At 43.9% G+C, this 24,175-nt stretch overlaps 2 protein-coding genes across 2 annotated transcripts in view; one reads left to right on the forward strand and one right to left on the reverse strand.

Moving 5' to 3' along the window:
- LOC126560053 (coiled-coil domain-containing protein lobo) overlaps nt 1-15,770 on the forward strand; it is a 150,731-nt gene extending 134,961 nt beyond the window's left edge. Inside the window, exons 2-6 of the mRNA XM_050216214.1 lie at nt 11,942-12,136; nt 13,381-14,405; nt 14,473-14,539; nt 14,799-15,011; nt 15,078-15,770. Coding sequence (XP_050072171.1) covers nt 11,942-12,136; nt 13,381-14,405; nt 14,473-14,539; nt 14,799-15,011; nt 15,078-15,770 — 2,193 coding nt within the window. The remainder of the gene's footprint in view (nt 1-11,941; nt 12,137-13,380; nt 14,406-14,472; nt 14,540-14,798; nt 15,012-15,077) is intronic.
- A 2,436-nt stretch (nt 15,771-18,206) lies between these two features.
- On the reverse strand, nt 18,207-22,679 carry LOC126558078 (FERM domain-containing protein 8). The gene is made up of 7 exons (XM_050214021.1): nt 22,362-22,679; nt 21,931-22,277; nt 20,780-20,941; nt 20,508-20,696; nt 20,306-20,435; nt 19,952-20,228; nt 18,207-18,373 (listed from the first exon to the last, which is right to left on the reverse strand). The coding sequence occupies exons 1-7, from the start codon at nt 22,425-22,427 to the stop codon at nt 18,246-18,248; spliced, it is 1,299 nt and encodes a 432-aa protein (XP_050069978.1). The 5' UTR covers nt 22,428-22,679; the 3' UTR covers nt 18,207-18,245.
- Nucleotides 22,680-24,175: the final 1,496 nt, after the last annotated feature.

The raw sequence follows: 24,175 nt of genomic DNA on the forward strand, positions 1-24,175 counted from the left end.
CTATGGAAGAAATGTGGAGTTGGTTTGAACTCCGGTCCTGTCGTGTGAAGTTCGGCACAGCAGTCACCGTACCACCCCAGGCCAACCAACCATCCATCCATCAATCAGCCTATCTGATTCTGGGCTTCTTTCGCTCTAAACTAAATTTATCTAGAAAGGCAATGAATTCCATTATACAAAGTTATATTCTTTACCCACTAAATGTCTTGGATGGCTTCTCACAATGGAAACTCATCGTCCCCCTTATTGGAAAATATTCATTTATAGAACTTTTATGACACTAAGAGTCATCTGTTAACGGTGTGGCAGTTCAACTCAATTGAGACCAGGATTTAAGATTCAAAAATTAGAAGTTAAGGAAGCAGTAAAAATTGTGTTCTTCTCAATAGTTGAGAATAATAAAGAAGAATATCTTCATCAAATAACGCGGTAGAGCACACCCTGTGTAAATTACTAGAACCCTATCGAAGGGTAAACCAAACTCCATCACTTGCCACCACAGAACCGGACGGGAGCCAAGAAAGCAGCGAAACGGTGAGCAGCTTTTTGCATTTGACAAACAACACAATTTACCAACGAAACGAAACAAGCCATCGGGGACAGCCATGAGCAAACGGAACAAATCAACTCGGCGACCGTACAGAGCAGGACGATCTGCCCAGCTAAAGAAGCTGCACGGGTAAACCGTCACCGTTGAGCAGTGCCGCGTCCGCAAACAGTGTGCACCCTGGCACCGAAAGTCGTTCGGCGTAACGTCGACGGTCTGGCTACGGGTTCGTGCCGGGTTTTTCGAGCGCGAGACTGCGAAACACACACCGCAAACCATCCGTCGATCGCGTTCGACCTGATCATCAACCCCTTGCTTTTCTGCTCACACTTGGCTATGCGTTTTCTCCCTTAGTTTCAATCGCCTTTTTCCTCTGCACTGCGTTGGGCTAGAGCCTGCAGCAAATTCTTCTTTTTTTGCGCCACACTGTAGTACTACGACGTTGGACGCTACTCCGACTTTGACTGAGGAAAACATTTGGCAACCGAAACGAACAGAAACAGACTGAGACACACACACACAACCATCACCATCATCATCATCATCATCACCGTCATCCGTCCAATCCATCCAAAAAGTAGCCCTTATCCGTCCCAAACGCGACACTGCGGACTTTTTTCAATTTGTTTTCTGCATCTGGGTCTGGAAGGATGGATGGTAAGGTTTCGTATTTTTTATTTTTTTGCTGTATTCATCCAACCTGTTCCGTCAAAACGTTTGGAGGATGATTTTTTTAGTTCGGCTGTTGTTTTCGCATTGCTCGTTTCTTTTTCGCCTGCTGTGGACACACGGCTTCTTTTCATCCGCACATATGTCGTGGAGCCTCTAGCGACGAAACAAGGAAGCAGAAGATTACGCTCGTTTTGGACGACATATTTGGTGTGTGTTGCCGCGAGGGTCCTCCCCAAACGCGGATGCTTCTCTTCCCCGGCAAGATGGTAATTTGATCCCACCGAGGATTGACGGACTCACGTGCAACGGTTTCCTTTATGTCTGGTGCGCTTTGATGATTGACAAGCCAGGATGAACGATTTGATGCGTGCGGCCCCAGATGCATCCTAGGGAGAATTGATGTGCCAGGCACACAAAAAAGTGGTGTGCAAAAATTGGAATGGATGGTGGTGACGTGAAGCCGAAACTTAGTGTGTATACCATGCCTGGGACACACAACCTATAAGTGGTTCTGTTAAACGGTTGTCTAGTCCACGCGCCGCCGTCGATGTAGTGCTAGAATTTCTCAACTCACATTCCAAGACACCTTGCCCATAATTCTAAAGATGCTGCCCACTAATCTAACCACCCTTGGCCATAGCACGTGACGCACCCATTAGCACATACTTTGGCGGAACATAATTTCCAAAGCCGAAGATCGTCAGTAATTCCGACATTTTCACGCCCCAAGTTTCCCCTCGCCCACGCTAATGCGCTAGGGTGAGGAGTTGGGGTGGGAAGTGTTTTCAGGTTCTCCGCTTGTTGCATAGTTGCTCACTACGTCAGCTCACACACCAGTTGCTTCTGTTGCATCAGCGTAGCATCCTTTAAGGTGGCGAGGACTCGCTTTAACATTCCAAATTTATGTACATCGTTGATGGCGAGCTCTCAAACTCGAACAAACTCCATCCATTCATCCGGCCGAGCGAAAGCGGTTCTAGTTGGCGGTTGCTGATGGCGGGATGTTCTGGTGGGTGATTTTGATGGGTGGTTTAATGGTTATTTGCTGCCTGATTCAATGCACGCCCAAGCACACATCACTTCGCTCCATTATGGAGCGAATCAGCCGGGAGTGAACTTTGTAGACTGACGGTTGTACCTCAGTTTTTACTATTCTCATCGATCAGACATACATGTCACTGTTTCCAATCCTTGACTAAGGTGATTAGACGCCTCAATGCTAACTACCAACTGAACTGGCCACTTGTTGCCAAATCTTCGATGCCAAAGTGCGACAAAACAAATCTTCCGAGAGAATAATCCTCTTGCTAATCCGTCTTTACCTTTCTTCTAAGATGTTATCGTACATTTGCCAGGACCGTTCATCTCACTCCCTCCGTTGGGCCTTCGAAATGATACGGGCAATCAAATAAATATCATAATTACTTGCTTATTAATTACGCAACAACTAACGTCTCGACATCCAGCGCTGGCCAACTCGAGAAATCTCCTGAGCCTTTCTTAAGCACTAAATGCTCGCTATTTCTCTCCCTCTTTCGCTCTCGCCCCATTCACGCACATCAAACGAACCTCTGGGCGTTGGGAGGGACGCTAGCACAACAAAAGCATAACAGTTTATCATTATTATCATCATGCTTATCGTCGTATTCTCGCCGTCTTGGTCGTCTGGTGTTCGTTCCCAGCCCAGCTCACCGTTCCAACCGGCTCGGCAACGTGGAAAAAGTTTGCATTCACCCAACATTCCAACATCCCGCGTACTGATTGTGCCCTTTTTGCCAAGCATCAAACCTGTTCCATGTTGATCCTCTTAAATCTTCTTACCGAGTTATGCCGGCGAGAAGACGTTGTGCTGTCCCCCGTACAAACACTTCCGGATCTTCAGGCGACACCCAACTCTTGCATGCTCACGGGTACAGTTTACGTTTTCTCCCTCCAAGGAAGGAGTCAAGTGATGTCTTTCTTTAAGACACGCTGGCGGAAGGATGCTGCAACGAAAACCGATACACTGATTTTTATTAACCCACAAACAATAAATCATTTTCATCCTCTGCTTGCTTCACATTTGCTTTGTTTCGCTCTTCTGTTCTCACTTCAACTGGGTTCAGTTTGGAAAGTCTTCTTTGGCAAATGGGGTTCTTCCTTATAGTTTGACCTTACAAATAACGCATCCAACAGGAACGATAGATGGGTTCGAGAGTTTGCTTCGGTGTTTTGGATGTTTTTGGTAACGGTGTGAATGCAATTATGTCCAATTTTGAGGAACGAATTTCTGCTTATCTTTTCGATTTTGTCAGTTTATTTGTTGTAGAGTTTGGACACATCTGTTTTCGAGTGCAAGATACAAACAGCATTAATACTTTTGGAATTTTAAAACAGCACCTAATCAGCTTTCCAAAGCTAAACTATACAAGAAAGGTCTATCTTAAACCATTCCTAGAATTCTAGACTCATTCATATCTGTTATTCGCATTCCAACTTTGCGCCAAAATTAAACTCAACTTTATTCTTCGTCAATCAACCTTTTAGAATTTCACTACGTATCAATGTATAACAGAATTACTAAATTATAAAAATCGTTTTCAGCGAGCAAACCTCGTATCTGAATACTAGTATCAAATGTCCTTGCCTTTCGTGTGTCTTCTCAACAAGCCTTAAAGCTTTATCGAGCGACATGCGTGTGTTAAAGAGCTTTAAAGTTCCAATAACAACTATTATCTATTATTCATTACTATTTTAATAAGCTAATGAGTCCTTTTTTGGTTTGTCTGTCACCCCGAGGTAACAATTATCCATATTCAGGAGCTACCATCGAATCGAGATAAAAATCAAAAACTACTTCCCGTACAGACGATCAAATGACCTGCACGTTGATGGCTTAATCCTGCAAGTAGCATACCTAAGAGGCCAGCGCGAAGAAAAGAAACCCCCACCTTCAGTGCTGTGCTGTTGAGGAAGGTTACGATTCCTTATGCCGAAAACGGTAAACTCCAGACTCAAAATATACGATTCCGACCGATGGAGACGCAGACACCGCCACAGACACAACACAGACGCTTCGGCCCGAAATCGGCTTGCAAACGTTGGTGGAAAGGAAGAGATAAGTTTGTTGTCTTGCAACGGCAACTTCCTTTGCCTGCTCCCATTTCACCTTTAACGTTTCCCCGTTTGCCCGGTTTCGCTCGGATCGTAATAAAATGGGATTTCTTTGGCACTCAAAAAGCGGGAAAAACTTTCCATGAATGAACACTCCTTCTCCTTCTCGTGTTCGCGCTAGTAGGACGGGGCAAGAAATAACGTAACGTGCAGCTGTGTTGGTGATTCACAACAGCCACACTGAAACACGCTACTCCGATACCCTGTGCCAGCATTGGCCGCATTTATGTGGCCCCAAAATCGGTCTGTTTTATTTTTGCTCCTTTTTTTTACCGGCAGTCGCCGGGAAAAACCAACTGTCAAGGACGAGGATGAGCCTTGAAATGAGGGCATTGCTATACTGTTCTACTATTGCTTCTACTGCTATAGCTACTAATACTACTAGAAGCATTAGTCGTAGTAGTAGTAGTAGAAGTAGTATTAGTAGTAACACCACTACTAACGCAATGCAAGACAATCGAGAAACGATGCCGTGGGAGGACGATGGTACAAAAACTCATAAAAAGGAATCCATCGCCCTTTCGGTGAGGAGCAAAAGCAAGAGTATGAGAAGAGATGCAAAAGGTAGAAGGAAATCCTATTCCGTTCGGCCCCGCTCGGGAGATATAATTTTATTTCCATTTTTATATTTATTTTTATTTTTATCTCTCCTTAGCACATCATTTTCCCATTGGAACTTTTCCTTTTACTCTCCGCTATCATCTCTCTCTCTCTCTCTTTCTCTTTTGCTCACACAAAACCAACGAGTATGGTTTTCAAATTTATTTCTTTCCTTCGTGGTCTTCTTTTTTATTACTGTCCCCGGCACTTGGATGGATGGAGCTCCAGTTTTCCTCCCTTCCAAAGCTTCAAGCTTCGAAGATTTTCCCTAGGTTTGAGTGTATGAATGTTCACTTTTTTTTTGTTACGGTGCGGTTTGAGTGCACGAGCATTTTGTTGCCAATTTTCCTACCCCTTCTCTCCTTCAACCCTCCCCCCCCCCCCCCTCTTCCTCCTCGACCAGCAGTCGTTTTGCCGGCCATAAGTACATAAATAAACGCTTTCGCATCCTTCCCAGTTACTCAGTGTTTGTGTGTTTTCATTCACAAATCCGATTTTACTACCCGTTTGAGGAGAGCGGACGGGACTAAAGGGAACGGCTCTGGAGCTTACCGGGTTGCAAAAATAAAAGAAGGAAAAGCGGAACACCCAACAACCCCCTTTTGGCCACCGGGTCAACGATGATGCAACAAGGACGAGCAACCCGACCGGCTAAAGGGCCGTTGGTTGATTTTGATACGTGTTTATTACATGTAGAAGGTGTGTTAAAGAAGATCCTGGAACAAATCAAACCGAACTGCAGGCTGTCAATCTTTTGCTGGATTTGAGTGAAGCTACTTAACACTCCATTATCTGGTTGATGGAGTGGTGGTGGGTGGTTTAGGGTTGGGCCGTTAATCTCCTTCTTTACGTTCATGGTCGATTTCCACAAATTACCCAGAATTGTAGTTATGGTTATAAATAGGGAAAAATGCCCATAAACCAGGTACACGCTATTATGCCTTCGATAAGTATGACCTTCTTTTGGGATGACGGAAACTCTTTAATAAGAATTACATTTTTTATAACTTTTCCTTTCTGCTGACATTTTTTTGGGAACAATTTGTTACTCATTATCTAACAAAACTTTCAATGCGGGATGAAGTAAATACGTTTTCTATGCTTTTATCCCGGATTTTATGATTTGAAAAAGGGTTTACTAGGAGCTAGGAACCTGTTGCATCCAAATGAAGTTTCCTGTTGTAGAAGACAGAGAGTAGGAGAGAGAGAGAGAGAGAGAGAGAGAAGTTGTTGTAGAAAGCTTTAAACTAAACGTCATAAACGACTACTTTTTCCAATTTTTTGCTTCTCATCCAGAGTCCTCTGACGAGTTCATCGTTTCGACCATGTGCAGTGCCACTGGTACAGTAGTTGTGTGTTGGTCAAAACATAAATGAAGTAAATAGGGAAGTCGCTCACCTACCCGTACTTGCACCAGCCCTTCGACGCCGTCTGTGGGTGGAAGCAAAATGAAGTAAAAAAGTAAATAAAAACGAAATAAAACTCCTCTCCATCCATCGCGCCCGGGTGAAAGTGATGGACGATGGAACGTACAGTACACAAATACATACCAAGGATGGCACATTTCCTGGACCGTTTTTTTTTTTTTTTTGAAATTTTTAACACACCCTGACTGACATCAGCAGTGGTTGGCCTTGGCACAGAAAGTCCTCCAACCGACTTCACTTCACAACAAAAAATAGGCCAAAACAAAGGCCCCGAAAAGGAAGGAACACTGATCCTTGCAAACTCCGTACGACCTCGATAAACTGTAATTGTACCTGCGCCGGTTTGTCCTGTCCCTGGTTCGTTGCAGGAGAGGATCCGCCGTTTCGGCACACACAACAATCACCGGTCGTGGGAAGATGGAATTTAAATGTTTTCCAACACGTCGCCTTCGCGCTTTCGTTCGGTTCGGCATGAGAAATTAGTGAGTGCGTTAAGGCGGGAGCAAAGGCAAAAGAAAAGGGCCACACCGTGATGGGTTCGTGCTGGGCAAGGTCAAACGGATGGTTTGGCTTGTTTGGCCCTTATTTTATTTGACTATTTCCACCCCGACGTCGGCGTCATTCCCGACCGTGTATGTGTGCATTAGAAGCTGGAAATGGTTTTAAAAGCACTGGAAATTGGCTTCTCGTTTGATGGTTTGCCATTTTCTCTGTTGCTTTCTCTCTCTCTCTCTCTGTCGATGGAAACAGAAAAGTAAACCTTACTGACGGGATAAAGGTTCAAGGTTTCTCCGAATCATTCATGTTTGTGAATCGATTACTGACCATCCTTAAGGTTTCGAAGTTTCTGTGAGCGATTCTGGCGTTCCGGCTCGGTTATCCTTCTTCTAATCGTTTTTCACTACAGTTTCTTGTGGTGGCGATGGTTGTAGTGAATGTGTAATAAATCCTGTTTGCTTCCAAGGGCATTTGCAAAGGAGTGTGTGTATGTGTGTGTGTGTGTGTGTGTAAATATTGTAGCAATATTTTCACAAGGAATAGAGAACGAAGATTAGCTGTGCGAGTGATTTGAATGCGTTGTAAACATATATTTGAAGAATTGTGCTCTGTTAGGATGTACAGTTTTTTTGTTTTATGAACATAAACATGTGTTGTTAGTAGATTTTTTTATGATTGTTTTTTTTCTTAAAACTATAAAACCATAAAAATATTTCACCGATATACTTTCTGAAATTAAAAACATAAATATGAGCATTTTACTGTGTTTCAAGCAGGAAATTTCAAACATGAACGTTCTAGAAATAAAAACATTCAAAAAATTTATACCAATCAATTAGAGGGTCGGCGGGACCAAGTAGGACCACGGCTAGAAAACCAAAAAGAAAAGGTAGGATGACATTCATATACATAAAAGCAATAGTAAGTTCTTCTAGAATAGGATTGTATCGAAAGCTTTCAAAACTTATCAAAAACAATAAGAAACATTTCATATCCATAAGTTCAGTAACTTTAAAGAGCTCACATGAGTTTGGCTAGCTCTTTACAGTAGAAGTAAGATTCATTCAGACGTTTTAATGGATTCCAATAAACACTCATTGGGCTCGTGTACAACCTGTGAAAAGATGGAGCAAGATCTTGGCCTGCCTCTTCGATACCAATCACGATTTAGTACCTTTGTCTACCGGGCGATCCAGCGAACGCATCATCACCATCACTCTATTTCAGTTTGGGCATACTTCGGCTCATAAAAAGACTATACGGCCACGGGTCACTCGGTGCCATTCTCATGACATGACTAGCACACCATGAGATCACCGTACAGCTAGCAGAACTCGTCCATTGCTCTTGCACACATACGGGACTAAAAAATTATTCTAAGCATCTTCCTGTCAAACGCGGCTAAGAACCGTAGTTGGGTACTTGAACTGTAAAGGTTCTGTACAGTACTCGACAGCTTTACTCGACGATGTTTCGAGTGAGAAGGTTTGCGTGAAGTTTTGGAAAACTTCAAAGCTGCTAACTCAATGTTGCTCAGCAGACGCATGGATGCATGTCACCCAAGGTTAATTAGAGTTTCTAAAATCTTAACCCAATCAGTCAAAGAATCAAGTCTGAATCTGGTTTATGTTTAAAGCAAGCAAAATGATATGTAGGACATCCCCCTGCTATTTCAAGAGCTCCTCACTATTCTCTCGATTATTTCTTTTTTGTTTCTTAGCGAAAAAGCTAAGATCACGCATCTGATTACAATAGTAAACTCGAAATACTTAATTGTAGAATGTTATCAATTAGAAATAACTATTTGCTCACAGAAAATATGGATGTCCTTGCAAGAAACCTTCCTCGAATCATTCCTTGCCAGCGTAAGTTCAAAATATTCTCCCATCCGTTAGAAGATGTCAGAAACACGCCAACAAATTTACCAATTGTCCACAAATCCGGTGCCCGAGGGAACCAGAAACTGAAAGAAAAATACCACCTCCAATATGTCTGCGAAAATGTCTGCAAACGCGACCATCACACACACACAAAACCTTAATTAAAACCCAAGACACTGAAAGCCATCCACACCGGAATATTTCAATCGAGCAATGCCGTGTACCGAATTGAATCCACATCGATATCGGTCCGTCACCGTCGTCCGCATTTCGATTCCATCATCATCTTCAAGTGCAAATCAAAGTCGGAGTGCAATTTGCCACCGGGGCCACCGAGTCAAAGATCCTACACGGCGAAGCAGTGTAGAAAACGAAGAAAAGGGGGGGTAAAGAAAAACAGCACTCTTCCCCTTCACCTAAAACGGGGGAAAAGAGTTTTCCCCCTGGGGGCCAACACCCGTCACTGTGCTGCCATTTGTGCTGCCGTGGCATACGATTGTTTCATCAAAAGCATCGGCATAGAAGCAGCGAAGATGCAGAGGCAAAAATCGTCTTCAGGCTGGTGTGGAAAATTCATCCTGGCCCTTCGAAGGGCAAAAAGTCATCTCACATTCTGGTCTATACGCGTGTATGTGTGTGTGTGCGTGGAGGGATAAATGTGCGAATGCAATTACCTTGGTAGTGTTTCATTTTCGATTCCGTTCCCGTCATCGTCCTGGGTTCCTTCGTCGGTCTACGCGTGTGGTTTTGTTTCGCAATCTTTTTTTGTTTTTTGTTTTGCTTTTCTTTGCCATTTCCCGGGTGTTTCATTTCGTTTGATGGATGTTTGGAAAAGTGGCCTCTGTGATAAGTCGCCGAATAGTAGTGGTAGTGCCGGCTGTACAAAAAAAAATCAACAAGAAACAATCTTTCCACATCTCCACTCGGCACGGTTCTGTTTTCCACTGGACTCGCTACTCCAGCATCGGAAAATGTGGAAAATCTTAAGGCAATTCCATCCATACTCGTCGTCGTCGTCATCGTCGTCGTCGTGGTGCACCTTGTAGCAGCAGTAGGCGCTCGGTATTTGGTGTCACCGTTCCCCAGTTTGTCACCTCGAGCTTTTCGTCCCATTTTCCTTTCTTTTTTTTCGTTTTTGGTAAATTTTTTCTCACTGCAAAATGCGTTGTTTTAGGTTTTTTTTGGTGATGATTTGTTTTCGCTTTGCTTGGCGTCGTTGGATTTTTTTTCTTTCGTGCCCCTCGAAAGTGCTCCATTTCCGTTTTCTTAACGCTTTTGGCTCAGATTTCGGTTTTTTTTTTTGCACCTTCCCTTCTGCCTCATGTTGTCTCGCTGCTCACTCCCGTACTTACCCAGGGGTGCCAATCATCCAATCACTTCATCTCAACGGTTTTTGTTGTTGTTGTTGCTTTTCGCCCTCTCTTTTCGCTGCGCTTTACTTTCGGTTTCCGGCCGGATGACCGACCTCGAAGGATATCGCTTGCGTACCGGGATTGCGTATGCGGGTCTTTCAATTTATCTGTGCCGTTTGCTTTCGGAACACACGCACACATTCTACGTGTCCTCCTACCGCGAACCTTCCCTCCTTGCCTCCGCTCCCATCGATTGCAAATGGGGCTTTGGCTGGGATTCGGTTCGGTAATTCGCACCAATCGGTCGTTGGTGGATTGGAACGTGTTTTCTTGCGTACATGTGTACATGCCCAGGGACAGGGGATGATGCGGAGTAGCGTACAGAGGCAGGAAGCGGACAGGGTAGAAGATTTTGTCCGCATCTCTTCTCCCCTCCCAGCGCAAAGCCCAGTTTTTCCCCCTCGAACGCTTTCTTATTCTTGAGCGATTTTCCACATGCTCTCACCTTCCTGAAGGTCCTTCCTTTTCTTTTTCCTTCCCTGGCCCCCAATTTTTGCGCCCGGTACAGTACGGGGATTCAATCTCAATCTCGAAACTCAAAACACAACTTGCCCCATTGTGACCTGGTGATTTTCTTCTTTCTTTTTTTTTTTTTGGCTCGAGGAAAAAAGGCACCGGCCAAAGTACGCACAGAAGACATTCCCGACCGGCGAATACTCGGGTGAAACATCAATCCGTAATCCGTTCACAGACCGATCCGTTCATCATTCTGGATCGTTCGTCAACGATATGCCCCCTGCTATGTGTGTGTGTGTGTGCATTATGCTGCGATGTTGCGTTATGTTGTGATGCGGTCTTTTCTTTCCCCTGTATGACCGAGAGCGGGAGTACTTGCCCGTGCGATAAGGTGCCTCGAACTTCGCATTGCAAAAGAAAATCCGACAGGACATATTCAGCAAGAAGCAAGCGGGAAAAAAAAGAACGACTTGGAAAGAGGAATTACCCCACTCGGCGAAAAAAGGATCTGTTTTCTGTCCGGCATTAGTTTTGGCTTCATTTTGGGTGTTTTTTTTTTCTTTCGCTTTTTTTTTTTTTTTGGCTTGCTTCACGGTTCTCCATTCCGTCTCCGGTTCCGATTGATGTCAAGTACATGCACGGTGAAAGTGGACACGTGTGTGCAGTTTAGATCCGTATATATATGTGTGTGTGTGTGTGTGTGTGTATGTAGCCTTCTCGATCGCAATCTCTTACTTATGCGCATCGACCGTGGAAAAAAGCGACCAGTGGGACCGTCCTCATCAACGGCCAAGCACACCTTTTGCTCAAGGGAAAATTGCTTTTCTGTCTTAGGGGTTTGCTCGTACTGCCCTACTACGTCGCTGTCGCTCCTAGCATCTCACCTTAATTGACATCCATCTGCTGCCCTTCTGCCAGAGTTTGGTTCGTCATTTTTCGTCAAGCATCGATCTTGTGCACTTTACCGTTTTTTTTTTTGCCTTCTAGCGAAAATGTGTCCATCTTTTTAGTTTGGGAAAATGTGTGAAAATTTGTAAAAGGAAAATCTTGTGTAGGAAAATGAAATGGCTTTTTCTTGAAACGAAAGAACGAAAGAACAATCTTCATTTTTATTATGAAATCCACTAACAAAATGCGGCTTTAAGCTTTCGATTCTTTAGCATCAGAAGACACTTTTCGATCGCAATTTTTCTTCATACAGCTGTCTCATTTATCGTTCAAAATAAATTGTATTACAAATGTATTTACCTAACAAACTCTAATAACACATTTCATTGTATCTTTTATCCCCCAAAGCCATCCCGCTTAGTATCACCGGACGAGGTGTTAAAACGACGCCGTGCGAATAGCTTCGAACTGGCAACACTGCTCTGCAGCTTTCTCATCGGAAATGGCTTTGCAGCATGCGTTGTGTCCGGTTACGCAACGCGTGAAGTGGTTAACAACGATCAGCAACGCGTTGTTTGCCCCTTTGTGCCGGTTGAAGATGAGGTAAGATTTTGATACGTCGCTCGATAAATCCATTACGCAGTAAAAAGGAAGTATTTGATTATCAAATAGGTTTTGGTCCACGGTCGACTGGAATGAGCCACTGTTTACAGAGGAAGCGTGACAGAACTAGGGCAGGAGAACATAAGAACTTTCCCTAATTAGTAGTAAATAAAATAGACTCAAATCCCTGTCAGAAACTATGCAATGTTATAAAAATAGTTCCAAACACTCTGGATGTTGCGAATTTTGCTTGCCAACTCCTTCCGTGACCTCGTTTGAACAGCTGTTTTTTTTTTCCTTCCTTCCGTTTTAACCCAAGAGTGCACCTTCCTAACGAAGCTACCTTCACACATCATGAAGAAACAGTCTCACCTCGTCTCAAATTACGCCTGCCAGTGTACCAGTAGACGAACGTGTTGCATCAGGTTACGCCAATCTGTAACAATGTTCGCGACAAAACCACCATGCCGGATGCTGTTTGTGGCATTCCACCAAACGGGCCATTGCTTCCAGAGAAGATACAAAAAAAAACCAAGAACCACTCATCCTCTCACACAAACTGAACGAAGCCTTTCGTTTTGCTCGAACATAAAACTCGCCGCATACCGGGTGGTAACATCCGGTCGAAGAAGCGGCAGAGAGAGTGGTGGAGTTTTATTATCCTGCTTGCTGTTGAGGGCAATTTGAAGGAAATTTGACCTGTCCTGCTCGTTGCGGCAGGCAGAGCGGTGACCCAGCAGTAGGTGTTCACGGTCCCAAGAAGCACTTAATTTCTTCCGTTCGCGCACAAGTGGCACTTACCCGTCAAAATACCAAAAAATTATTCAAACTAACCGGCTAATTAGTGTATGTTGCACGGGAGCAAGAAGGCTCACACAAACGTTCGAAAATAACGCTGGCATGACATATGTGCGGAACACATGTTCCTCACGAACGGTGTGTGGTGGAGAGTGATGAAGCACAAATGGAGTCCAAAACCGCGACCCCGGCAGCAATAACACAGCTTTTGCTTCGGTCATTGATCGGTCGTAAAAAGGGTTTGCTTCTTTGGGTGATCAAGCGCTGCAAGAATAACGATGAGCTGTGAAACAAACTGACTCCTTGGTGAAGGGTTCAAACGCCTCAAGAATTCAACCAGAGAAATGAAGATCGCAACATAAGATCTTAAGAAGGTCCTCTGATGGAATGTCCTCTAGAATGTGTCACAATTTTTGTAACTAACAGTCTAACTTTCTTCCTCACAGGAAAGCGGCGATGAAGAACAACCAGAACCTCCCAACAAGTATCAACTTCGCCAACCGCCCGACCTTCGCAGCCAGTATCTACTTAACATTGAGGAGGAAAAAGTGGCCAAAGTGCAGGCGGAAGAAGTAAACCGCCTAGCGATGGAGCGGGAAGAGATCGAGCGCCTGGAGCAACCGCCCGAAGATCCCAAACGAGGCCACCGTGTCCATGCCTGGGTAGCCGTCCTGATGAACGCTCCCTGGTGCTATAAGCCAGGCTATCGCGAGATGTTGCTCGATCCAAACACCGGCGAACAGGTGCTCCAACCACCGAGTGCCTTCTTCTTGGAACCGTCCACCGGTTTCCGGCACGAAGTTTCCTCGCCCAACTATCTCGCCATCGAGAGTATCTGGAACCATCACAACTACTACGTCAACAAGCAAGACCCTGCGGCCGGTATAGCGAAGATGCGCTGGGATCTTGCCAACGGGCACGATTGGGAACACTTCCTGCCCGGTGAACCGTACGAGCTGCGCGAAGACTGTGCCGTCCCCGAGGATCAAGATCCGCTCACGACGGAGGAAGAGATCGAGAAGGAAAAGCATCTCGACATGCCAACGTCCTGGGTCCGATCGCTGAACGTGTCGCGCACCGATTTCGAGCAACGTTTCCCGGATGGTACGAAGGTGATCTACTTCAAGAAGACTATCTACGAACGATTCGCACCGTACCGTAACTTGATTGGGCTGGTACGGCGCATTACCACGTACGAAACGTTGGACTATGATGGGCCGATTAGTCGGTGGGAGTTTTACGCGAATCGAGACGATCTGCTCAACCTCGTACGCATCGAGTATCGGACGAACGAAACGGAGGAACACTTTGACAAGGGCCGTCCGGATTGTTTGCGCTTGCTGAAGCACCGGGCAGCGCCAAATAATGAGTATGAGCTGCGATTTTTCTACCAGTATCGTTTCGATGCACTGCGAACCCTTATCTACCACGCAACGTACATTCTGGAGCACTACGAAAAGCGAGATGATCTGTGAGTGAACCAAATTGCCAGAGTATATTAAGCGGTTTCTTAATAGATTTGTTCCCTATCTTTTAAGGTTGTATTATCGCGAGTTTCAAAATATTCCTAAGGATCAAGTCACAAAGGAGCCGAGCAAATTGACGGTACGCATGCATTAAACCTTCCCATGATGAACATACTAGCGCCACCTGTTGCTCGCGCACTCGTTTGCTCGAGTTTCTTCTTCGATACCAATGTTTTCTATACCTAACAACAGGTGGCGCTGTCATCACATCTGATTCGTTAGAGCAGTAATCTGCTCGATTTTTAATTGTACTGCACTATGCTTCTACATCAGTTCATCCTATTCAAAGCAATTTAATTAAAACTTAATAAGCAAAATATTGTTCTTCCCTTTTTTAGCATATAACTGAGAAATTTCACCAAAATCCAGCCAAAGAACCGGTCAAGGATATCGCTGTACGGAACTGTTTCATTCAGGATAACAAAATCGCTCTCCAGTTCCATTACGGTGAGGACTGCATTACGGCCTCCACGCGAGAGTTTGTGAAACCTCCCAAGTCCGAAATGGGCGAGGAAGTACCCTACGATCCTGCCTGCACTTCCGGCTATGTGGTAAGCTGTGGTAAGAATTGGCATGCTCCTAATCAGTCCCCACTAACGTTTCCTTACGTTCCACAGTCCAATCCCTGGGACCCACAGCCGACTCAGCTCGATCTCTTTCTCCTGCTGAAGGACCAGCTCAAAGCGGAAGAGCACGCTTCGCATGCTTTTCGCCGCCGTGTGGTCGAGATCGATACCATGCTTAGCGAACGTCGTAAGCAAACGGACTCACCCCGGCTTACCAACAGTCTGTTCGATCCGCTGCGAAACGAGGAGGCCCGTCAACTACGGCTAGCCAAGTACGAAGCGATCAAGGCACGAGAGGAACAGATCAAACAACAGCAAGCCGACTTCCTGGCGCCCTATCTGCTCCGCCTAGGGGACACTAGTAAACGGGCACCGACACGCGCTCAAGTGATGGAACTGTACCGTGACTGTACGACGGATCTGCGTCGCTTCTATCAACGGCTCGAGGAAGAGCTACGCAACCGATGCGATGATCTGATCACCGAGGAACAATCCTTGAAACGGTTTCTATCACGCTTTCAGCAGCACTTTGAAGATGCCGAGTATGAGAAGTTTATTGCTGAGGGTGAAACGATCGAACGGGATAAACACATCCTGCAGATGAGACTGGAAAACATACAGGACGACTATCGCAGGAAGGCTGCACATCTGCGGAAGACGCTGCGGGCGGACGAACGACTTCGTCCGTATCTCGGTGCTGAGTTGGAGTCACCGTGCGAGCGAAGTGACTACGAGGACGAATGAAACCGTGTTGAAAATCGGTGTGTGTGTGTGTGTGGTTTGGGTCTTTGTCTAAATGTTTGTCTTAAGAGCTTTCGAAGTAAAATAAAGAGTTCTCGCTCTTTCTCTTAACAACTTTATTTGTCTAATCCAGGAACTGTTTTTCTTTCAAACTAATGCAAACAACAGCCTTGTTCTTAATTCGTTTGATTTACCGTTTTTTTATTCAAAAGTAGTGTAATTCTTTCATACATGTTCGGCAATTCTATTGGATTTTTATTTATTTATAATCTGCTGTTTTCTTGCGCGTGTGTGTGTATGTCGTCTTTTTTGTTGGTTATTGTTGCTTTTCGATGCTTTTACCGCTTCACCTTTTATCCACACAGTCAGACGATACTAATGATAATCAAATCGTCCTTCACTTTCACTTATCTCTTCTTTTGCTTTCAACTTCCTAGTGTATGGTTAGTGTATATGATGTATGTGTATGCGTTTGCCGAGTAGTTACGGAGTTGCGTTGCAAAGAGAAACAAATTTCCTTTCATTTCATACACGATCCCAACCTAGTCCAGTTTTCCAGCTTCTTCTTTCGTTATCGTTTAGTCATTTGTGCATGAAGAAAATGAAATCGGCAGTAGAATTTGTTTCTCTCCTTTGCTTTAACCACTTTGCCCCTTTCGCATACCACTATTGATATCGATTACTGGTGTGTGTGTGTGTGTGTGTGTGTGTGTGTGTGTGTGTGTATGTCACGCAGTTTTTTCGTTTCCTTTCGTTAGCTATAAGTATGCGTTTGTGTTTTTTGTATGTCTTTAGCTTTGTCTGTATTTGGTTCGTTCGTTTCTTGTCCCGTGTGTATTATATTTTCTTTAATGATTTTTACTATTAGTGTATATACCGACTTTTGACTATCCGATTGTTTTTATTCTTCTTCTTCTTGCTCTTCTCCTATGTCCTCTAAATATTATCGTATTAAGTTTCTTTTTTTACTCTTTATTACAGTGCTTAGTTGCAGTTTTTGTTGTTGTTTTTCTCTGTTCTTTCATATTTTGTCTTCACTTTACACTTCCTACTAGGTAAGGATTCTCTCTTTTTCAATTTTTCTACCTCAATTCTAGATTCTGCAACGTTTCTAAGCATGATTGATTTTTTTTTCATTTCGTTTCTTTTCTTACTTTCTTTACATGATTATTTTCCCTTTTTTATACTTCTGGTGCCATCTTTTGTGTTTTCTGCTTCTTCTTATTCAATTGTCTCTTTCTCAGCTGATTACTTTCTTCCTGCATCCGGAAGCGATTCCTTCACTGCATGTGTTAATGTGTTTTGTGTTTGTGTGTGTATTGTGGTACAAAATATCTAAATATATAGATTAGATGTATATGCACTGTATATGTCGGTATTTGTGTATATATATATATATATATATATATATATATATATACTTCCTTAAGTATAATTAAATTAAAGTAGTACAAAATTATTCTCTTTCTCTCGGCATCGTTCCTAAGTTGCCACCATTTTCACCTTCGTGCTGCTTGCTTCCTATGTCCTGAAATTTCCATTTTGTTGTGTTGTAATAACACTGATGACGACCTTTAGTTACAATGATCCATTTGTTTCCTTTCGTTCCGATTCGATCTCCTTTCTCGCTCTTTTTCTTCTGTACAAGGATAAACTGCAACTGCGTGGATTTGGTTTTGTTTTAGCTAACACCGCATGTAGGTTTGTGTGATACATTACTGTTTGTTTACTGACTGCTTATATTTGGTAAAAGTCTTTAGTTCGGGACTTTTCCAACTACCCTTGGCTTCCTATTCGTTCCATTATTATCTAACGCGTGGCTACGTGGAAGGTGAATGTCAGTCGAAGAAGAACGGTCCTAACTCTTCCTTATCTTCCATTTCACAACATTTCCACTACGCCGAGTGTATCGCAAACACTGCCCTTTTTTCTTAGCGCACTATTTACAAGTAAATTCGATTTTCCATCCTCTTCCTTCCGCAGTGCTGCATACAATAGTTAGCCATCCCCCCCTCTTCCGTGAGATGCCGTATCGTAGTTTTCCTTACTCTGATTCTTTAACTGATTCTAACCACAGCGAGCGATACTACGAAGGGGAAAGCAAGAAGGGATAGTGGTGCTATAGTAATGTACAACAATGGCCGTGTGACGGAGCTCGTGTTCTGCTTCAAAAAACGGAAAGTACACCATCGGAACTCGTGCACTTGGTTTACCACACCATCCAGCACACCGTCCTGTCCAACTCGATTGGCCTTCTAGTTTTTTTTTGTTCTCTTTCTGCTAGCATGCTTTCGATTCCTTTATCGTCAATCCCATCAGGATTTGTTCACCTTCCCTGCGCATTTGTGCTGCCAGTAAATCAACCTTTAACCCGGCTCGGTAAACGTCCTTCGCTTTGTGCTGCGCTTCTTTCCTGTGCCCCATCCCCAAACATTCCCGTTCCGTTCCGTGGTGCCAAACTTAAATGAGAATTAAATGTTAATAGCTTATCGATAACGAGCCCGTCTGGCCGATGCAGCGCCCTTCGTCGTCGAACGTGGCCAGCGTGAGGCGGGCGAACTTGTTGCTCAGCACACCGATGCCATTGTTTTTGATTGGGTTTGGTTCTGGAAATGGAGAGTGAGAAAGAGAGAGAGAGAGAGAGAGAGTTGATAAGAGAAACGGCATGTGAGTTGTTGTTTGTTCAGCAAGGCGTGTATGGAAAGGTTTATCCTGGGGTTGGGGTAAATAGATGAAACCTAACTTTTTGATATATCACCCCGTGTCGTGTAGGTTGGGAAGGTCTATTGCTGGTTTATTGTTGCGAATTTTCTCGTCCTAAGAGCATCTCTAACCTCATTAATCCGATCAAACGCTTACTACGATTTAACCTTAATTCAGAAAGTCAGGTCACAAGGTACCTTTGCTTACTTACAGGGACAAATGGTTTAAAAACATTGGGTTTGAAGATTGATGGATGGAAGCATTTCCCAGCCTATGGAAAGACTGGGTTTTCCAGTACCATAATAATTACAAGACTCTTCCAACGATATCTGACAAATTTGTTATATTCAATCGCTGACCCTGTCCAGCAGAGTCTTTATTACTATGTTCCTATGTTTTAGAGACCCCTGTGAGGACTCTAATACTACAACTAATATTGCCATCTATTTGTTGTAGATTACTTCAACCTGACGTCCTTCTCGCTAGTTTATTAATTCGGCATTTTTTGTGCTTCCGGTATGCAGGACTGTCCATCCAACAAATGGAAAAATAAAGACCCGAAAAGCCTCAATATATCAGGCCAAAATTTCCAGCGATTATTGCTCTAACAAAGATTAAAATTTATTTTCTCAAGTTATTTACTCAAATTTTAATAGATGCTCGTCCGAGCTCAAGCATATACAATATTTAATCATCTTTCTCGAACGCCCCTTTATAATTTATTTACCTTTAAGCCGTTTATTTAGTGTTCATTTTAGCCATTTTTGCCGACGTTGAATTGATCTCCTAGAAAACAAAAAAACTCAGCAATCCATGACTCATTGAAGCGACTCTTCTCGTGTTGCTTTGATTGAGTTCAATTAAATTTTCCATCCATAAAAACAGAAAAAACAAAACACATAAATAGAAAAACAGAAATTTAACATAAAACAACGTTTAAACCAATACCTTCACCCTACACTTTAAATTTCCTTACATTAAGAACCCGACCCCGACCTCTCAGGGTGAAGCTAATAGATTCCTTCTTTTCGCGTTCGCATCGTTTGCAATCTGTTCCGTTCTGTGCTTGGAATGTTTTGTACGCGACAGCAAATTCCCCGTTCTGTGTCACCCATCCGAGTGGAGCATTTTGCTGCGTCCGCTATTTGTTCGGTGCGTGCTATCGATTGTTCCAAGAAACGATGATTTACTAGGAACCATCCTTCATCTTTGTTGCTTGTTTTCCGTTCCCTTTTTGGGAACGACACTTCAAACTGAAGCGATTGGGAAAGCATTTTTGTGACCGGTTTCATGTCTGCCAGTAATAGCTAAGCATCATTACAAACCGTTGCGTATCGTGCCCTCTTACTGCGACTCTTTTTTTGCAGTATATTCTCGTCACCTTTAGGAGGCATCGTATTACATCGGACATATTGAGCCGGACATGTCTGATGTCTATCAAGCTACTCGTCGAACCGTTTTCAATTCGTACGTCTACTCACCCACATAGGTGTTATCCGCCAGTCCACCTGGTCCGGCCTGTTCGGCGTCGGCTCCACTCTCCTTCCGTCGCTTGTCCTGCTCGACGAAGTGCGTAATTAAGGCATCCACCATGGCGGCCTGGCGGGAAAAGATCTGCATCAGCTTCGTGGCCGCAATGCCATTCTCCACCGCGCCGAACTGCAGAAAGATGCACGGCAAGCATTCGGGATCGTTGACGTTGCTCGGTTTAGCGTACTCCCATGAGAATTCTTCGTACTTAAGCCCCAGCAAAAGTGTCTGTTTTGGAATGAATTGAAATAAGTAAATAAGCAATAGGCCCCTCGTGCTGGACGAAATTTCCAACAACAACTTACACATTCGATCTGATCTATTACAAAGATCCCCCGCTCGTTCACCGCTATCAGGACGGGTAGATCCTTTTGCTGCATCAGACTCATAAGACCACGTACCGGTTGCTCCACTTGTCCATGAAAGTAAGCCGCACTGAATGTGAGGAAGGTAGAGGTTAGCGATTCTTACAGCGTTTAAAAGTCGAAAAAAATCCTCCAATATTACCCATAGAATGGAAGACCCCAGCAAAACTCGAGATACTTCCGCATCAGCTTCTTGGTAGTGGCTGTCGTTGGGACACGCTTGAACTGTTCCAACAGCCGTACCTCGGCCGATGATCGCTGGCTGATCGGTAACCAGGACCAGCTTGAACTTTTTGCCACGTGTGCCGGTAGGAAGCGAAATTGGTTTTCCCTACAAAATCAAAAAAAAAGCCAGTAGAAAAAACCGTGTTAAAGCACGCCAATGGAAACCCAACCAGAGCAAGGAATACTTACCGGAAGTAGCTGGTTGTGTGCGTGTGCGAGTTGTACGGGCCCAGCTCTATCCGGGCCTGGATGCCACCGAGCATGATCGATTGCGACGGTTCCATCACGTACCGACCGAGCAGAACGTTGTGTCGGGCCTCTTCGTACAGCAGCTCCAATATCCGGGGATCTCTGTAAGGTGTGAAAAATGATAGCTTCTTTTAAAAACCATAGTCGGCATGGGCATGTTGCTAGGGAATTATTTTCATTAGTAACCACCGCCACCACCACCACCAACTACACGGATACGAACGATGAAGCTCTACCGATTGCATACTTTAAGGCTGATAGCATAATTGTGGAATTAATACCGTGTACGAGTGAAAACGTGTAATAAAAACACGTCATGCAGTGCAAGTAAGTATTTTTCCCATGTTACTTTCATTCCACAAAATGGCTACATCACCTCAATATCAACTGTAGAAAACCGTTTCCATTAAAACTGTTGCAAAACAAGAATATACACATAAAGGAAGGAGCAGAAAGCGAAGTAGTATCTCGTTTTTCTCGGAAAATTTAATCATCTACGTCATGTAGCTAGATATTCCGGGAATTGTCCACATTGGCTCTGCCATTTCTATCATATGCGAGTCAGTAAGAAGATCTGCTACATGCGAGCTATCGGAATTTCTCGCATCACTGGCCCGAAATGGCTCGTACGTAATGATTATATTGAGGTTAAAGGAAAATTACAACAACAGCAAAAAAAGAGAGAGAGAAAATACTAATCGTTATCGTACACAATTTGAATTCATTTGAAATGGAAAAAGTTGCAGATGTGTGCAAGGTTCTCGAATGACTTAAATCATCTTACGAAAGCTTAAGAAGAGTAATTACAGATAAATTCATAAATAGAGTTTGATCGTCTAGGGAAATAAGAATTATAATTCATTGTATCATTCACAAGTGAATCCCAATTAAATAAGTTATAGTAATTAACAGAAAATACACTTAATTATATGCTCAGCTCGACGGAGCTTCTAATCTTAACTTCAAAGTGCCTAAATGTATGCAATCTCTTCCAACAGTATCACATTTCATGATCTGCACAGGATTTTTCATTGATCCAATCTTTTACAATCAATACAAGATTTCCAAATCTCCTAACCCTCTCCACTTACTTGATCTTTTCCTCGTCTCGCCGCGAGAAGAACACGTTTCTTCGCAGCGTCGTCATTGGCTCGTCGGACAGCTTTTCCAGCTCGTTCCCGTGGCTGTGCTTGTCGAGCAGTTTCGACCAGGCGACGCGCACCGCGTACGGCCGATGGTGGGGTTTCAGCTGTACCTCCAGCAGTGGACTGGTCATCCACAGGCCGAACACGCTCTGGGCTAGCAATTTGTTCGTAATACCTAGTTCTTCACAGCCAAGGGCGGCGGCAAGCATCACCTGCGCCGGGCACTGTGCCGTGCCCTCAATCTCCATATGTACAGCGATCCGAGACATCAGGTAGACCACCGTCGGGATCACCTGCGAAGGGTCGGAACGAAACAGAGGGGAGAGATGTAAAGGGTTATTCAGTTCGCGCTGGGACACGAGACCGAACTTGCTTACCTTCTGCATCGGTCGCGGGGGTGCCAGGGTCGTTGTGTTGGTCGTCGTTGCCGTTGTCGTCGTCATGGTGCTCGCGGTTATGGATCGTGCCACGACGTTCACAGTCACGTTCACGTTCACGCCACACGAGTGGGGCGGTTGTTGCTGTTGCTGCTGCTGGTGTTGCGGTGTGGCCGAGCTGAACGGGTTGTCCTCCGACCACAGTCCGGATGTGAATGTACCCGCAGAGGGATAAGTCACGATGCTCGGCAGAAGATTGTGACTGGTGGCTAAGCCTGACGTTGATTGTTGTTGCTTTTGCTGCTGCTGCTGCTGCTGTGGTTGTGGTTGTTGTTTGCTGTACAGGTTTTGCTGCTGCTGCTGCTTCGCCGTATTGTTGTTGTTGATGCTTGTCGTCGTCGTTGAGGGATTTGTGTGGTGCGCCAGCAGTGATTCATTGCCATTTCCCGGACCTAACTGATAGATGCCGCTTGTTGTGCTCGATGATGGACCTGTTCGAGATGAGAGTAAAAATGAAATGGAAAAATTAGTTTTTGAAACACAAATAAAGACCTTACAGGATGTATTGTGTCACCGTTGTGTAAACAATCAATCACCTCATCTAATTAATATTTGCTTTAGGCGACATGAATATAAATACATCATAGAAAATCAACATAAAGCGATTTGTTTGATCATTAGAGATCTTTTGCTGTCTTCACCGTCTGGTTGCACTTCAAGGTTCTTTAACGCTCGACCGCATATTTTACCACGATAATGTCAATATTTAATTAACATATTTACATTCAATGTAGCGTTCCATCATCGATGCTTTTTGTAGTTGATTTTAATCCATGATTCCCCGACCAAAAAAAAAAAGGTTGTACGATTCTTGCATCATACGATAAATAATTTTAATACGGGTTCAATCAATCACTTTGACGACACTTTCACAAAATTGATTAAAACGTTTGTTCGCATAACGAAGCGTATCGCTTGTGCCACAAAAAATTAACCAATAGGTTTTAACATCAATATCCAGGATAAAAATTGTACACAGAAATGTTATATGTTGCTATCGCATTAATTATGCTCGATTAAGATTCAATTATATTTCTGATATCTGATATCCATGGATATGGATTTGGATTTGGTGTAAATTTACAGAAAAGTATATCAATTATATTTTTGAGGCAAGCTTCTTGCATTAAAATCCGGCATGGCATGAGCAAACGGAAACTGAAATTGTCTTGATCATAAGAACTGTTTCAGTTTGGATTACCCAGAGTCATTTTCACGGTGGAGTAGTACTAATTAGCTCATGATTTTCACTTTCAAATGTGATTCAACAGAACTGCTTCTAGGACTTTCTCCCTCTACGTCCACGTCTCGAGAGCTTACTTTGCATTGAATCGAGAATTTTTGGCTATTAGTATTACTCTTGACTCTGACTGTGATAAGCCCCCACTCGGTAGCATTTTTTCAGGGAACTCATGTCTACTACCAAATCCAGAAGATTCCAGCAACACACGAAGTGCACGATACGTCCGGTACTCCTCTAAGTGTACGAGTCCAGTGCGTGTTAACGAGTAGGGTGAGAAGATATGGAGAATTATCCAAGAGCTAGCTGAGCTATTTGATGGTTTAGATATCCAGAAGCTAGTCAAATCCAGAAGGGCATATGATGAGGACGACGAACTCATGTCCCACTAGGAAGGTTTTCGCCAGTGACCCATTCGGTACGAGTTGTAGAGGAACACAGCGAGCTCATTGGCTGGATCAGGTGGATTTAAACTGTAGGATCAGGAGAACTGCAACCCTATACCGAGTTTACT

The sequence above is a fragment of the Anopheles maculipalpis genome, chromosome 2RL (genome assembly GCF_943734695.1).
Source record: "Anopheles maculipalpis chromosome 2RL, idAnoMacuDA_375_x, whole genome shotgun sequence".
Classification (NCBI taxonomy): Eukaryota; Metazoa; Arthropoda; class Insecta; order Diptera; family Culicidae; genus Anopheles; species Anopheles maculipalpis.

What these genes read in the sequence shown, in the direction of transcription:
- LOC126558078 (XM_050214021.1), bottom strand. Translation starts at nt 22,427, where the DNA reads ATGACGACGACAACGGCAACGACGACCAACACAACGACCCTGGCACCC. An exon ending in CCCCGCGACCGATGCAGAAG is followed by an intron (nt 22,278 to 22,361) that starts GTAAGCAAGTTC and finishes GACCCTTCGCAG; the next exon opens with GTGATCCCGACGGTGGTCTA. An exon ending in GGCGGATAACACCTATGTGG is followed by an intron (nt 18,374 to 19,951) that starts GTGAGTAGACGT and finishes CTCCATTTCCAG; the next exon opens with AACCAAACCCAATCAAAAAC.